The sequence below is a fragment of the Alexandromys fortis genome, unplaced genomic scaffold, assembly GCF_014885135.2.
Source record: "Alexandromys fortis isolate MF-2015 unplaced genomic scaffold, M_Fortis_MF-2015_v1.1 scaffold_39, whole genome shotgun sequence".
In the NCBI taxonomy this organism is placed as follows: Eukaryota; Metazoa; Chordata; class Mammalia; order Rodentia; family Cricetidae; genus Alexandromys; species Alexandromys fortis.
This window is the reverse complement of record NW_026067918.1, coordinates 10,520,508-10,536,433: the sequence shown is the minus strand read 5'-3', so window position 1 is coordinate 10,536,433 and position 15,926 is coordinate 10,520,508. Positions and strand designations below refer to the sequence as shown.

General features: G+C 54.2%; 2 protein-coding genes across 3 annotated transcripts; one reads left to right on the top strand and one right to left on the bottom strand.

Moving 5' to 3' along the window:
* Positions 1 to 40: 40 nt before the first annotated feature.
* Tk1 (thymidine kinase 1) lies at positions 41 to 10,212 on the top strand. The gene is made up of 6 exons (XM_050140031.1): positions 41 to 200; positions 299 to 330; positions 1,152 to 1,262; positions 4,480 to 4,573; positions 8,812 to 8,901; positions 9,453 to 10,212. The coding sequence occupies exons 1-6, from the start codon at positions 135 to 137 to the stop codon at positions 9,765 to 9,767; spliced, it is 708 nt and encodes a 235-aa protein (XP_049995988.1). The 5' UTR covers positions 41 to 134; the 3' UTR covers positions 9,768 to 10,212.
* A 1,087-nt stretch (positions 10,213 to 11,299) lies between these two features.
* On the bottom strand, positions 11,300 to 15,923 carry Syngr2 (synaptogyrin 2). 2 transcript variants are annotated; one of them, XM_050140032.1, is made up of 4 exons: positions 15,756 to 15,923; positions 12,890 to 13,127; positions 12,358 to 12,497; positions 11,300 to 12,269 (listed from the first exon to the last, which is right to left on the bottom strand). In XM_050140032.1, exons 1-4 carry the CDS (start codon positions 15,852 to 15,854, stop codon positions 12,072 to 12,074), a joined length of 675 nt encoding a protein of 224 aa, XP_049995989.1. In that variant the 5' UTR covers positions 15,855 to 15,923; the 3' UTR covers positions 11,300 to 12,071. The 2 variants fall into 2 exon arrangements, with proteins under 2 accessions (XP_049995989.1, XP_049995990.1); XM_050140033.1 differs by lacking the exon at positions 12,358 to 12,497.
* Between the last annotated feature and the right edge of the window lie 3 nt (positions 15,924 to 15,926).

Below are 15,926 nucleotides of genomic sequence, written 5' to 3'. Positions count from 1 at the left end.
CGCGCCTTGGCTTCGCCACGCTCCTACCCTCGGCTGCGATTGGTCGACTCATTCTTTTTTTAAAGGAAGGCGCGAACTGGTGGACATTTCCCATTCTCGGACCCCAGAAGCAAAGGGTTGCTTGCACAGCCGCTATGAATTGCATCAATCTGCCCACCGTGCTGCCTGCCTCCCCCAGCAAGACCCGGGGGCAGATCCAGGTACGGGGTCCGGTTGGGTCTGTGGGGGTCGGGGTGGTGGCTGGTGGCTGGCCCGGGTGTACGCGAGCAGAGACCCTCTAAGATGACTTCTCTCCTAGGTGATCCTCGGGCCCATGTTCTCAGGAAAAAGGTACTGCATGGGCCTCCGGGGCGGATGGGCCTCCCCCTGTCTGCAGACCCTGGCTCTTCTCTCTCGCCTCCCCTCCTATGGCCCTCACCGCCCGACCTCTGTGCTCGCCTTCCCGCCCAAATTCCTGGATGTCTGCCTCCTTCCCGCCCAAGCCACAGTCCCTTTTCCGGGGCTTCTTCTGTCCTTGCTGAGGCGAATCACATCTGGGTACCATAGAGACCCCCAGCCCACGTTCCCAAAATCCCGCTGGACAACCCCGTGTGACCGCGGTGGTAGGAGCCTGGACCCCCTTTCCTCCAGTTTCCGCATTCATCCCCTCCCCTGCGAGCTCTCCTGAAGCCACGGAGCCCAATTTGCTCTGAGGTGAGGGTCCCTCCTCTGGGAGTCCCACCTGGAGTAAGTCCGCCACTGCTCGCAGTTTCTTGGTTTTAGTTTTTTGGGTATTTTTTTTGTTTTTGTTTTTGACTCAACATTTTTCTATGACCCTGACTGGCCTGGGGCTCGCGCTATAAACCAGGCTGGCCCTGGAACTCTGAGATCCCCCTGCCTCAGGGGTGCCCACCATACCAGGCACCCCCACTGTTCTTGAATGGCCTGGTGTCACCTGAGTTTTGTCCCTTGCTCGGATGGTAGGCCCAGAGGCAAGCGCTTTGGCGTTTCTTTGAAAAAGCTCTGTGAAGTTCATTCATAAAACTGTTAAGTTTGTTCAGAACAGCTGGGGATAAATCTGGGCTAGCGGGTAAGGGTCGGGGTGGCCTTACTAGGTGGTGGCAGCGAATCGCCTTTCGCATGGGCCTCACCTGCCCTGGTACCGCTTGCAGCACGGAGCTGATGAGACGTGTCCGGCGCTTCCAGATCGCCCAGAATAAATGCCTGGTCATCAAGTATGCCAAAGACACCCGCTACAGCAGCAGCTTCTGTACGCATGACCGGTCAGTCCCATCCCATGCTGCGGAAACCACTAAAGCATGGGACATTCTGTGAGATTGGGGGGGGGGGGGCTTTTCGAGAACCTTCTTAGGGTTGGGACGCTACTGGCCTCTAAGGGGCAGGGGGACGAGAACTGAGAATGACCAGAACCTGGTTTCCACTTGGGTAGACGCTGCGCCCTGCAGCCCTCATAATTGACCTCACAGAATTTTCTCTCTAGTTGGCTCCCTGCCATCGGGTGTCCATCACCACTAAGAACTGTATGCCAGAACACTGGACACCACCCTTTGCAGCCGAAGGGTGGGTGGGAGCTGCATAAAGTGGTGGCGAGCCTGGGGATTGGTGTCCTGAGACACTCTTTGCTGAGTGTCCTGGGCTCACCCCAGAGCCAACGCTGACCACGAGGCTGGAGCTGCAGGCCAGGGTTGCTGTAGGCTGGGCCGAGGTTGAGCAGCCTCCTGCAGGGCAGGTTTCTGAAGAAGAACAGGAAGTGGAATGTCCAGGACTTGGAACTGGGGCTGGAATTCAAGCCATGCTTCCACAGGCTCTATGCTGTGATCTTTACTTCCTCCTGTGTGTGACCACGGTGTCTACCACACAGGATGGGATGAGTATCCCAGAAAGCACAGGGGGTGGGTGACCCAGGCAATTCATTGCCCGTCCTCTGATCTGCTCTACTGGTGGAGGAGGGAGCACAGCAGAGTGCGCAGAACAGCCTCGGGACAGGTCTTCACCTTCTTTTCACTCAGCTTTGTGAGTTTCAAACTCCATTGGCGAGCTTTGTTTGTTTTTAGTTTTGGTTTTCTGAGGCAGGATCTCTCTATAGAGCCCTGGCTGTCCTAGAACTCACAGAGATCCGCCTGCCTCCGCCTCCCTAATGCTGGGATTAAAGGCGTGCACCAACAGGCCTGGCCTTCATGCCTTCATAGCAAGCCCTTTACCCTTGAGACATCTCAAACCCGATTTTGATTCATTTGCTTTTAAAAATGCTCTTTGGTTTTTTGAAACAGGTTTTTCTGTATAGCTCTGGCTGTCCTGGAATTCACTCTGTAAGACCAGGCCGGCTTCAAATTCACAGAGATCCCACTTGCCTCTGCCTCCTGAGTGTGGGATTTAAGGCATGGGCCATCCCTACTCTGCTAGTTTTAAAACCTTTTTATCTTGTTTGTGTATAGGAGTTTTGCTTGCAGGAAGATTTGCATTCCGCTTGCTTGCCTGATGCCCGAAGGAGGTCAGAAGAGGGCATCAGATTCCTTGGGACAGGAGTTATAGATGGTTGTGAGCCGCCATGTGGGTGCCAGGGATTGAGCCTAGGTCCTCTGCAAGGAAAACAAATACTCTTAACTACTGAGCTCTCTCTCCAATCTGTTTATTGAGATATTGTCTTCTTATGCAGCCTAGGTGGGCCTTTTAACTTGTGACCCTTCCTCCTCTTCCTGGAATTACACACATCCAGCCCTCCTCCCCCCTTAATACTAGGATTGTAGACAAATTCTACCACGCCCAGTTTCCCAGATCTTGAAGATTGTGAGGTTGTAACTGAGGCCAGAAGGTGTTTAAATCTGTATGCCTGCCACTGCACAGTGCTTGTCTTGTGTTTGGGGAAACAGCTTTTTCTGCGTTTGTTTTGAAAGTGAGGTAGACACAGGGAAGAGGGCAGGCATTGGACACGGCCCAGCATTCCTCTCCTTAGAAAGCTAGCGGACAGCGAGGGTGGGTTCCCAGTGTCCTTTAAAGGCATTCTGGAGCAGGTCCAAACTGGCTCTCTGAGGCCTGGGTGGGTTCTTCCTTGACGGGAAGCGGCCTGCCTCAAGGCCTGTAAGCTCTGTCAGCAGGTGGTCATGTGCTGCAGAGAGTCCTTTAATCTGTGGAGGGCCATGAATGGATGAGGGATCCAGGGGGCCACTCTGCTGTCTGGCTTCCAAGCTCGCCCACCATTCCGGACACTGAGACCAGGACACTTGTCTAGTTGCTGCTTATAGGCTAATACACAAACCTGTTACAGCTTTCCTGTGTGCTGGGCTCTCTTGTGGGACCAGAGAGATAGACATCTCAGTGGTTAAGGGCACTTACTCTTGCCAAGGACCCCGGTTCAGTTCCCGGCACCTGCATGGTGGCTCCAGTTCCAGGGGAACCTACACCCTCTTCACCAGATGTGCCCCTGATACACAGGCATAAATGCAGGAAAAACACTAACAAACATAACTAAAATCTTAAACTTTTGCCAGGTGTGGTGCACACCTTTAATCGCAGCCCTTGGTGGACAGAGGTAGGCTGATCACTATGTGTTTGAGGGCAGCCTGGTCTACAGAGTGACCAAATATCTCAAATACCTTTTGGGACTGACAACAAAACCTAGGTGTGAGCTACCAGGTGCTCCACCACTGGGCTGTAGTCCAGAATCTCCCTAAAATTTTAAATTACATCTTACCGTGTCAATGATATAAGTCGGTGTTATCCCGGTTTGTTTTGAATTTTAAATAAATAAAACCAGTTTTTGCTGCTCAGTGTATTGTGGACCCTGAGGACTGTCCCTCCTAAAGACCTTAGCTAGAGTTGTGGCTCGGTAGTTGGGGGCTTCTGCAGCACACATACCTGGTTCCCTGGGAGGATTAGTTTTTGAGGATTTGTTTTGGGTTCAGGGTTTGTTGTTGTTGCTGAAACATTTCTCAGACCAGGCTGATTTGGACCTCACTTGCCCAGGCCTCCCGAGCTCTTGAGTGCTTCAGTTGCAGGGGTGGATGCATTACCGCACACACTTTAGGCCGTGGGTTAGAATCTCATGGCACTGGCTTGCTTAGTGCCCTCCTGTTGGCAGAGGCCCAGCCGGACTCCTTGGGCATGGCCTTGCATGGCCTTTTCTTCTCACTGTTGGTGGGTCACCCTACAACCTAGGTCAGGCTCCTGATGACCAGTTTGCCTTTGCATCCTGTTTCCCGTTCTAACCAAAGAAGAGATTTATTTCTTTTTTTTTAAAAAGATAAGCATTGAAATCCCACCTGTATCTCCAAAGAAAACTTTGGAATTTTTGTTGAGCTTGGCTGTTAATTTCCAGTTAAGGGGGGTAGCCTGTATTAAGTGGTTCCCCGCCCCTCCCCCATAGAAAAAACACACCACAGGTTGCTCTGCCGGACCACAGTAGCACCCTCTCCCCTGCATCTGGGGCCTAGGGATGCTCTGCTGCTGGCTTTGCTCATCCTCTGGCCCTTCTCTTCCCAGGAACACCATGGACGCTCTGCCGGCCTGCCTGCTCCGGGATGTGGCCCAGGAGGCCCTGGGCGTGGCTGTCATTGGCATTGACGAAGGGCAATTTGTAAGTGAGCTTGAAGGTAACCCATACCCAGCCCCCGACTCCTTCCCTGATTCTGAAGTTTCTCTTTCATCTTTGGGAAAGTCGGGAGTCTAGCATGTCCCTTGCTGGTGTGTGAATTCCCTTGACCATGTGCCATGTAGAGTATCTTCTCCCAGAAAGGCTTGGGATAGAGCTGGAGGAGAGCTCCACTCTGGCCTTGACCTTTGCAGTGGCTGGGCCTCCAGTCCAGGGACACCGGCCTTGGCTGGGTTTGGGGGTTTTTCTGTGTGGTTTTTATTTCTAAAAGATCTTGCTCTACTCCTTTCTGGCCAACTGCATCCATGTTTGTTTGTTTGGTTTTTTTTCTAGGGTATCCTCTGACGGGGGTGGGAGTTGTCTTTTGTGGTCTTAATTTCCCTCCCAGGCTTTGAAAGTTTGGACTAGAAGTCCCTGTCTGAATGCCTGCGCGGGGCTGAGGATGTTCCAGTGTGCATAAGGCCCTGGCTTCCGTCCCCAGTCATCCTACTGCATGATGGGGCGTGCTGACGAGCCTACAATTCTAGCACCAGAGACAGGCGTGGGGATCAGTTTGCAGTATCCTTGGCTATATAACCAGTTTGAGGTCAACCTGGGCTTCGTGGAGGCCTGTAAACCAAAAGGGTCTGGCTGCAGTCGAGGCTTAACAAATGTGCGCTCGACTCCAAAACTCAACACCCTCGATGGTTTCAGATATATTCATTGGCGGGTAAGGGGTGCTATAGAGTCTCCTGTGTTGGGAGACTAAGGCAGGAAGAGGATCAGGAGTTCAAGGCCAGCCTCAGTTACAGGGTAAGACCTTGTCTGAAATAATCCAAAATCCTGGCCAGTGAGACGGCTCAGTGGGGAAAGGAGCTTGCTGCATAAGCCTAGAGACCTGAGTCCCTGGAACCCACGAAACGGTAAAAGCAGAGAACCACCTCCACAGAATTGTCCTGTCACACATGGGCTAAGGCACACGTGAGAGAACCCCCTACACACACACACAATCATGTGTAGACAGATAAATGGGCTGGAGAGAAGGCTCAGTCACTGAGATCACTTGCTGGCTTTGCAGGTGACCTAAGTTTGGTTCCCAGCAGGCACATTGGACAGCTGTCTGCTTATAACTCTAGCCCAAAGGATCTGAGACTCCTGACCTATGTGGGCACCTGCATGCATGCACGCACGCATGTGCCCTCACATAGACACACATAACTTAGCATTTTTTAAATAGTTGTCAAATAGAGATGGAATGTACCTCCCTAGCATGCAACCAGGTGACATAATAAACTACTCAGTAGAAAATAATTTCTCCCTGTCCTGTGGCTCCGGAAGGCTCGCTCACAAAGCTGGATGGATGTTCTGCAGGCTAGACTTTGCTGTGGCTCTCTGGCTGCCTGCTACTCTCGCTTTCTACTGTGGAGGAGGCCAGGCTGATTGGGGGGGGTCGTCCCGGTCTGCTCCCTGCACCCCCGCTCCCCACCTCAGAGTGAGGCAGCTCTGGCTGCCATGCTCCCCTGTACCAGCCCTCCCTCCCCATGCTCTGGGACAGCTCTGAGTTCATCCCACCGTGAGATGCATGCCCAGCGGTTGGCATCCGTCCATCACCTGGACATGCCAGATCTGCTATTGTCCTCAGAGGGAAACCCTGAAGCACGGCCTTGCAGACATTGCCTGAGAGTCAGGACAGGGTACGGCCGCTCCCCTCAGGCCTGCTGCAGTAACCTGCGATTAGCTCCGCTCTCCTGGTGTTCCCAGAGGCCTAGGTCTGGCCCCAGTGTACCAGTTACCCCAGTCTGTTCCCTTTCTAACCTATAAAAGAGATTTATTTATGTGCTCCCCCCACTTAGGATTAAGAAAAAATTAATGTAGTGGATACTTTGCTTTTTTTTAAAGATTTATTTATTTATATATGTATTTTATGCATGAGAGCTCTATCTGTATATATGCCTACGTGCCAGAAGAGGGCATCAGAACCCTTTATAGATGACTTCTGAGTCACCATGTGGTTGGGGGAATTTGAACTTGGAACCTCAGGAAGAACAGCCAGTACTCTTAACCACTGAGCCATCTCTCCAGCCTGATGCTTTGAATTTGGAGATGGGGCCTTGTGGTCCAGGCTGGATTAGACTCAGCCTCCTGAGTGCTGGGATTAGAGCCCTGGACCTCATGCCGGCTTCAGTGAGTGTTCATTGTACACACTATATATAAATACCACAGCTGTTCCATTCTACCCCCAGCTGCCAGGGCCCTGCTCGTTACAGAATTCAGGATCTCCCCATTCCTTCTGTGTCCTTGCCTTGGACAGGGGGTCGAGGGTTGTCTAAGGCTGTTGAAGTCACAGCTGAGAATATAGAACCTCCCATGTGTTCATTCGCCAGGGCCAAGTCCCACAGGCTTCTTGGCAAGAGTAGAAGCTACGCGTCCTTAAGAACTTTGTGTTTCGTTTCTGTTTGATACAAGCAATGACAGGCACACACCAGGAAAAGGAAGTTTCCACAACAGCATCTTTGAACCAGAGACCACCGAAACCTGCCGCGGGGCAGACAGTAGTCACGGAACAGGGGGACTCTAGAGGGGACAGGCCTCCCTTGGGTCTTTTGGACCAGGAAGACCAGGAAACTTCAGGAACCTGCATCCTTAGTGGTGGGAGGGGCCTGGAAGGAGGGTGGTGCCTCCTGACTGGTTCCCTTTGGCAGAGACTGAGCTGTGTTTTGTTGATGCTCAGATGTGACTGGGGAGGGTCTTTACCCATGGTGGCTAGGGTACCTTGCCTGATGTTGGCCCAGGAGATTATATTCAGCCCGTGTGAGTGCCAGCCCGGCCTGGATGCTTCTAATTATAAGCATGTTTTTATAGAGCAGCCCGTGTCACATGCTGTGACTATTGTGGGAATAGCTAGGTCCGGGAACCAATCACATCCATTCCAAGTTCCTGCCCTTCGGCTGTGGCATTCTAGGCTCTGGAGACAAAACTGGAACTTCCAGCTCGCCTATGTTGTTGGACTACAACTGGGAGGGACTAAGGAGGAGGAAGACGCGGTGGGGGTGGGGTGGCGTGGGGGGTCAAAAGCAGGGTCTGAAGAACCAGGCACCATGGCAGCACTTAGAAGGCTAAAGGCTAGCCTGAGCTACACAGTAACAATTAATCAAAAAAAAAAAAAAAAAAGGATGGGGAGAGAATTTGGTTGATAAGGCACAGGTCCCTAGCCCCCTGTAAAACACTGGTTATAGCCAAGTGTCCATAATCCTAGTATTAGGGAGGCAGGGGCAGGCAGGTGCCATCCAGCCAGCCTAGCTGAATTGTTGAGCTCTTGATTCAGTGAGAGACCCTGTCTCAAACACAAGGTAGAAAAGGCAGGCGTGGTAGCATATGCCTTTAATCTTGAGAGGCAGAGGCAAGTAGATCTCTGAGTTCAAGGGTAGCCTGATCTACACAGCTTGAACAGGAGACAGCAAGATCAGGTGTTGGGAACAGGACAAGGGCCACCTACAGCTGTCAGGAGCAAGTTGTGCAAACTGCACACATGCCTCTTGCTTCCCGTTGCCAAGAACCATTCTCCCCCTGCCCCCCCCCTCTCTCTGAGACAGGGTTTCTGTGTTTCCCCAGCTAGGACAGGGAACTTGCTCTGTAGACCAGGCTGGTCTTGAACTCAACCTGTTTCTGTCTCTCGAGTACTGGGATTAAAGGAATGTGCCACCACTGCCCTGCAAAGGGCAGATTTTTTTTTTTTTTTTAATGCGCTGTATGTTGTGCCCATAGAGGCCAGAAGAGAGCAATGGGGCTCCTGGAACTGGAATTGACCACATGGCTGCTGGCAACTGAACCAGGTCCTTTACAAGAGCAGCAAGTGCTCTTCTTACCTGCTGAGCTGCCCAGCCCTCCCTGGAAATCTGTTTTAAACATAAGTCAAAATGGGCTTTAGGCACAGGCTTTGTTCACTGACAGTTCAAGAAGGCAGGAACCCATGACTGGCCAGTTCCTTCAGAGGACTCTGAGGGAAGCTGTGGCCTCTCCGTTCATAGAGGCCTCTGTTGGGTGCCAAAGTCCGCTGGCAAGCCTTGGGTAGCATGCTGCTGAGCCAGACAAAGGGACTGGGTAGTAGTGGGCATGCAGGTGGGCATGGCAATGGTGGCATGGCCTGGTCTTCAGTTCTGGGCTGACCTGCCTGATCAGGCCCATCAGGATGTCCATGAAGCCCCTGCGCAGGGTAGCTGCCTCACTTCCTCCAACTTTTTCAGTTCCCTGACATCGTGGAATTCTGTGAACTGATGGCCAATGCAGGCAAGACAGTGATTGTGGCAGCACTAGATGGAACCTTCCAGAGAAAGGTAAGGTGTCTGACCCAGGCCTGGCAGTGGGTCCTGGAGGGAGGCAGGGCTCTGGAGCATGGGATAATCCACAAGATGTCCCCAGAAGTAGGTATGTTCAGAATAGTTGCCTGGTGGGTACTCTGAGCGGGCCAAGGAGTTGAGAGCATGAGGGTGTGGCTTTCTAGAAAAGCAGGATCTGGATGATGTATCCTGAATCATAGGGTTTAAGGGAGAAGTTGGGGCTGGCAAGAGCTTAGGCTGTGACATGCTTGTCTTGCAAAGTGTGCAGACCTGCGTTTGATCCTTGGAACCTTCTTTTTAAAAATGCCAGGCGAGGTGGTGTGCATTTATTACCCTACCACTGGGAGGCAGAGACAGGCAGATCTCAGCTCACTGGCAAGCTCCAAGCCAGCGAGAAACCGTTTCCAAATAACAAAAGCAACCAAGGTGGGCGGTGCTGGAGGAACAGCCTCTAAGGCTGCTCTCTGGCCCCTGCACACGTGGTGAATGCAGGCAGAAAGGGAACTGCTTGGCCAAATAACCAAACGCGCCTGCTGTCCTGTGTGTAGGCTTTCGGCAGCATCTTGAACCTAGTGCCCCTGGCCGAGAGTGTGGTGAAGCTGACTGCTGTGTGTATGGAGTGCTTCCGGGAAGCTGCCTACACCAAGAGGCTGGGCACGGAGAAGGAGGTGGAGGTGATAGGCGGAGCAGACAAGTACCACTCCGTGTGCCGCCTGTGCTACTTTAAGAAGTCCCCTGTGAAGCCGGCCCCCGGACCAGACAACAAAGAGAACTTCCCGGTGCTGGGACAGCCTGGAGAGGCCTCAGCTGTCAGGAAGCTCTTTGCCCCTCACCAAGTCCTACAGCACAACTCTGCCAACTGAGAGGACCTGGGGCTGGAACTGCCTCACAATAGACACTGCCCTGGACAGGCTCAGCTGCTGTCGCAGCCTCTTTTAGTTCCCTCTGGGTTGCTGAGGTGCTTCAGCCCAGTGGGGAGCCAGCACCTGCCTGGTCCTTAGGGCTTGACATTCAGCCAGAGGTGAAGACAGAGCCACATGGTTGTTGTGACATCGGTGGTGCTGGCTTCTTCCTCCTTGGTGGCTTTCACTGCTGAGTTTCAGTCTCGCGGAGCCCGCCCCTTACCAAGGCTCCAGCCCTCCCTTTGTGCTAACCTGCGCTCCCACAATGGCCCCCAGAGCCAGTATACAGTGGCGTTGGGCTTGCCCTGCTCAGAGCCCCAGCCCCGTGACTCAGGGCTCTTAGAGCTGTGCTTCTTATGCTATAGTGTAAAATAATTAATATTAAAGTTTGCTACTTGAGAGCTTATTTCTCTTTAACCTGGGTTTCCCCGAATCTTGCAGTCAGAGCCCGTATGACTTGGGGGCAGGGATTTCTTCTGCCTGGTTGGTTTCAGTACAGACATGGAAAAGGAACCAGGGAAAGCCCAGAGGATGGTGTTTGTTGCTGGCCCTGGGGGGTCAGGTTTTGTGAACAGGCGCTTGATAATCTGGGCTGAGAAAATCACAGACGCACCTTGTAAAGTGGGCTGTGGTAACTCCCTTGAAGACCAAAGACGTGGGTTAAGACGCAAACGTGTGTCCCTTTCCTAGTGCTGTGCCCAGCTTCAGGCCATGTTCTAGAGGAAAGGCCTACAGCTCAGAGCCTGGCATAGCACCCTGTTAGTTTATGCTTCAGATTTTGAAAGACACCATCAGAACCCACTACTGATGGCCTCATCATTGCACAAAAGCCAAGAGTTGCCTCAGGGGCACGCTGCTTCCTGATAAAGATGGGTCAGCTCTGTGACCAGTCCCAGGAAAGTATCAAGACCCAACCTCCTGCACTGTGCCCTTCACTTCTGATGGGAAACATCTGCTCTGGAGAGGGCATTCAGGAGCCCCGCCCTGTGCACCCCTTCTGGGGGGACAGCAGAACCCGGAGAAGCTATCTAGAAGAACCAGTCTATACACTGACGCTGGCTATTTTAGGGTGCAGTAGAAGGCAGTGTGGAGAATGAGACCCCACCAGGAGAAGCAGCCACCCCATGCTCAGGGCACACGTCCTGGCTGGACGTGATGGTTTACAGCTTATTCCCAACACTCAGGAGGCAGAGGCAGGTGGATCCGAGTCCCAGGACAGACAGCCAGATCTACACAGTGAGACCCTGGTCTAGCAAAGCATGGCCGGTGCTTCGGAGTTGGGTAAATTTTGAGGCCAGCCTGGGCTACGCAGATACTACGAAAAGCTGGGCTGTAGCTCAGTTGCATAGCATGAAGTCCAGGGTTTGAAACCAAGTGCTGGGGGGAAGGTCAGAGTTTCACCCTTGGCTACATAAATCTGAGGCCTTTTCTCAAAACAGTATCAATCAAAGTATTTCTATCCCTAGCTTTTGGTGCCATCAAGGACAGCACACTGAGAAAAAAAACATTTATTTCACATCCCGACTAGTCTACAGAACCTGAGGGCAGGGCCATCCCCACCAAGTCTCAAAACATTCAGTGCAGGGGTTCCTGCCCTCCTCCTAGTATCTTTTAACTGCTGGGGGATATTTACATAAAGCTGGGTGTTGTCGCCAAAGCTCCTCCCTCCTGCCAGGGGCGGGAGCAAGAAGGAAGTGGTATCCAGTCCCCAGCCTGCTCCACTGCTGTCAGGCAAGCAGCCTAGGGACAGCTGGCCCAGTGGTGACCCCAGAAGACAGCGGAGAGGAAGCTGGGTAGTGAACCTGAGTGAGGAAGTGGAGAGCCTAGGGCCAGCGCTCCAAGGAGATCGGTGCATGGACCCCCAACCTTGTCTTTGGAGGAAAAAAAGATAGTTGGGGCTCCTGTGACCACAAGCTGAACGCAGACTTCCAGCTGAGGGAAAACTGGCATATGCCAAAACCAGCATATAGCGGGCACCCGCTTCTGGCTGAGGTTAGGGTTCAGGGTTATCAAAAGCAACAAGAGCTGGGCACACAGCTCGACAGTGGCACTGGGTAAGCAAATTCAAGGCCCTGGGCACCATCCCCAGTCCTGGGGGTTGGCGGTGGCGCCCCTTCGGGCACAGGCACTTCAGGTGTGTTCTGGCTGCAGCTAGAATACAGAACAGCGTGGGCTCTTTGGCTGTCAACTGGAACCGGCAAGGATTGCGGTTCCAGCAGCAAACCTCGAGAAAAGTCCAGGGGAGGGGGCAGCCCCCATGGCTGCTCAGTACACAGGGGGAGGCTGGTAGCCCTCAGTGGTCTCCACGTTCTGGGTGAAGGGTGGCTGCTGGTAGTTTTCCACAGAGGCACTGGGGTAGGAGGAGTAGGCTGTGTTGGGGTCTGGGGTGGGGTCCACATAGTTCTGAATGAAGGCATCCACTCCCACCTTGTAGCGTTGGTAGGCCAGAGAGGCCAGCACACCCTGCAGGGGAAGATGCAAGGTGTGGGCAGGGCAAGGGGACCTGGCTCTTCATGGAAACTTCTGAAGCTGCCCTCCCCAGCCCACCTACCCAGGAGAAAATGGAGAAGAAGCTGAAGGTGATGGCTGCCCGTGCCGAGTCCGCTTGCACCCGCACGTCTTCAGACTTGGTGGCTGCCCACTGGTTGGTTAGGAAGCAGAAACCAACGAACCACAGGAAAGTCCAGAGAGCTGGGGAGACAATGAGGGAAGAGTGGGCCCCAGAACATGTCTCCTGGGCCCCTGGGAATCCCGTCTGTCCCCAGGGACTCAAGGAAGGGACTCAAGGAAGAAGCCTCCCAAGGCTTTGTGCTGTGTAACCTACAGAAGCAGAGGGAAGTGAGGGCTTAGGGGTGAGTGCTAAAGAGGATGGATGAGTCCAGAAACCTGATGCCATCCTCACCCTTATGCCAACACTCTTGGGTTTCTGAAGTCTGAATGCCTTGGGTGCCATCCCAGGGTACAGGGGACTCGGGAGAAGCCACAAGTGAGGTCCATGATCCTGAGCTGCTATCGGCAACCCCTCCCGACAGCACCAAGGCCCCTCATTGTGAAGCCTTGGTGTGCCAGTGCCACAGGCATACCTGAGAAGAGCAGGTCACCGATGACCAGGTACTTGCGATCAGTAGCATTGCTTATCTGGGAGAAAAGGGCGTCGACCACGAGGAAGAAGGCTGATGCCAGGAAGGCCAGCACCCCAATAGCACTGCCATAGCGGCAGGCATCCTCGTTCTTGTTGAACACACACTGTAACTGCTGAGAATCGTGAGTGTTGCTGTAGCCCTCACCGAAGATGCAGGAGAACACGATCAAGGCCAGGACCTGGGGGGGGGGGGGGGGGCATTGGTGGGCGGGCACAGACACCTGTGGGCACATCCTACTCAGACAGACCCCTCTCGGTGCCCTCGATGAGGATCCTAGTAGGGCAGCCGCTAGCTCTTGTCTCTCTACTGATGTCCATATGGAGACCAGTGTTTCAACCCCTCTGAACTCCTGGAGTGAGGAGATGGGCAGGCGGTGGCCAGGGTGTCCACAGGTCCTCCCCATCGGGGGCCAGAGGGTAGACTGGGCTATTGTGGGAAAGGGTTACCCCCCCCTCCCCTCAAACACTGAGATCCACCTGTCTGCCTCCAGCGCTGGGATGAGGGTGTGTGCCACCAACGCCAGGCTGTTTTTGTTTGTTTGTTTGTTTGTTTGGGTTGGGTTAAGTTTTTGTTTGTTTTTGGGTTGTTTGTTTGGCGTTGGGGGTCACATTTAGTCCAGGCTGGACTCCGTGTAACCCAGGATGATCTTGACTCCTGGTCCTCCAGCCTCCACCTCCCAAATGCTGGGATTACAGTCATGCACTACCATGCTTGCTTGGGGTTCCCCAACCCTATCCCATCCTCATTGCTGTCAATTCAAACCTAGGGCCTCATACATGCAAGGCATGTGTACCACATGTTGCTGGTGGTGTTTGTGTGTTTATTTGTTTTGTTTTTTTTTTGAGACAGGGTTTCTCTGTGTAACAGCCCTGGCTATCCTGGAACTCATCATGTAGACCAGGCTGGCTTCAAACTCACAGAGATCCACCTGCCTCTCCCTCCCAAGTGCTAGGATTAAGGTCTGTATGACCATGGCCCGGCTTTTGTTTGTTTTGAGAGAGGGTCTCACTATGTGGCCCTGGCTGTTCTGGAACTCAGAATCTGCTTCTGCTTTCAGAGCAGACTGCGGTGATTAAAGGCACAAGCCACCATGCCTGCTCCTTTTTGGCTGTTTTAAGATAGAGTCTCAGACCGGAGAGCCAGCTCATCAGTCAAGAGCACTAACTGCTCTTGCAGAGGACCTGGATTTGGTTCTCAGCACCCACACTGTGACTCATAGCCGCCTGTAACTCCAGTTCCGGGTGAACAGATGACCGTTTTCTGACCTCTGTGGATACCAACCATGCACATGGTATGTATCTTCATCCGCACACGCAAACGCACACAAAAAAAGACAAGATCTCACTCTGGCTCGAGCTGGCCTGAAGCCTATGAGAATCCTCCTGCCTCAGCCCCCTCAGTGCTGAGATTACAGATGTGAGCCATCACATCCCATCTGAATGAGCTTTAAACAAGGTGGCGTAAAACAAGAGTTCCATCCAACCCTCACCCCAAGACCTTGTCCCAAGTCAACTCTATAGCGTTAAACAACATCTTCCAGACCATCCTTCAACAGCAGAGCTCGGGCCCCTCCAAGACTCCCCTAGTGCAAGTGACTCCCCAAGCCCGCCAGCCTTCCCCCTACAAGGCCTTGCTGGCTAACCCTTCCGCCTTTGGCATGCTGGCTGCTCCCCTCCAGAGAACCACAGTCTAGACTCCAGTCCCACACTTGTTTCCCTCAGAACAAGGTTCTTGGGGTGGTCAGAGCCAAAGGTCTTGTGGGCCAGGCTTAGACCTCAAGCAGGAGCCAGGGCTGAGGAGGGAAAATCACCAGCAGAAACTGTCCAGTTTGGGAAACAGCCCCTTTGGAATCACCCTAGTCATTTTGCCTCCTTCCCGCACCTCAAGACCACTGCTAAGAGCCCACCTCAACCCGGCAGCCGGAGCTGTCTGTGGGCACCAGGCAGCCTCCAGACTCCTGGGGCCAGAGCAATCCAATTCTCCCAGAACGCTCTCTATAGGGCTGTAGAACCGAAGTCACAAGCCCCGCCTCCAGCTGGAGATGAAGCCGGAACTCCAGGACCCGGCGCACAGTCTGGGTCAAGACTCCTGGCACTGCCATCCTGACTGACAGGGTACAACCCAGGACACAGTCGACTGGACTCCACCGCTAGGCTGGGAGGCTCGGGGAGCCATGGCACCTCCAAGACTCCGGGCCCAGATCCTCTGGGAGCAGTAGGCCCACCCTCAATCCCGCAGCGAAAGCCTCAGCTTTCAGTGTTTTCGTCCCACGATAGGGACACCCGCCGTATGCGCCTGGTACCAGAGGGCTTGCCCGGCTTCTGGGGAGAGAGTCCATGCTGGGTTGGTTAGAGGGCCTGTTGCTAGCCTCTGAGCGGGAAGGAAATCCTACTTCAGGACGCCACGCCACCCGCTCCTTGCACCCCACGTGGCCTCAGAAAGTCCCTTCCAGGTGAATTCCCCACGCCGGGAAGCGCGGCGTGCAGGCCACCTGCTGTGGCGTGGCCCCCGGAGCCCCACCCACTGCCAGCAGGGCGACGGGCCCGTCCCCGCAGAGCACCTCGGGGGACATCCCGCACCGGGGTGGCCGGGACGAGCGAATGAGACGAGATCCGGAGCCACGCAGTGGGACAGGCGACAGGGCGCACGGCCTGGAGGGGGACGGAGACGCGAAGGGGTGCGGGGCCCGGGCTCTCCGCCAGGCCTGGGACGTGCGGCCGCAGCCACCTGTCGCGCTCGGAAGCCGGCGGCCCACGGGGCCTGGTGGCCGGGGCGCGCGGCTCCGGATCCCCCCTGGCCGACTCACCATGCTCACGATGCGCGTCACCACCTGAGGCTGCGACACGAAGCGCCTCAGGTCGAAGGAGCCGCCCGCGTTGGCCGCGCCGTAGGCCCCGCTCTCCATGTCGCCGTCGCCGCCGAGCCGCGGATGGCCGAAAACCAGCCGGACCGACCCGCCCCGTTCTGGCCCTGGGGG

Bases quoted from the DNA above. Each gene is read 5' to 3' on its own strand.
- Tk1 (XM_050140031.1), top strand. From the start codon at position 135: ATGAATTGCATCAATCTGCCCACCGTGCTGCCTGCCTCCCCCAGCAAG. The intron at 4,574-8,811 runs GTAAGTGAGCTT...CAACTTTTTCAG, and splicing joins GCATTGACGAAGGGCAATTT to TTCCCTGACATCGTGGAATT. The intron at 8,902-9,452 runs GTAAGGTGTCTG...TCCTGTGTGTAG, and splicing joins ATGGAACCTTCCAGAGAAAG to GCTTTCGGCAGCATCTTGAA.
- Syngr2 (XM_050140032.1), bottom strand. From the start codon at position 15,854: ATGGAGAGCGGGGCCTACGGCGCGGCCAACGCGGGCGGCTCCTTCGAC. The intron at 13,128-15,755 runs GTGAGTCGGCCA...CCCCCCCCCCAG, and splicing joins TGACGCGCATCGTGAGCATG to GTCCTGGCCTTGATCGTGTT. The intron at 12,498-12,889 runs GTATGCCTGTGG...TTGTCTCCCCAG, and splicing joins CGGTGACCTGCTCTTCTCAG to CTCTCTGGACTTTCCTGTGG.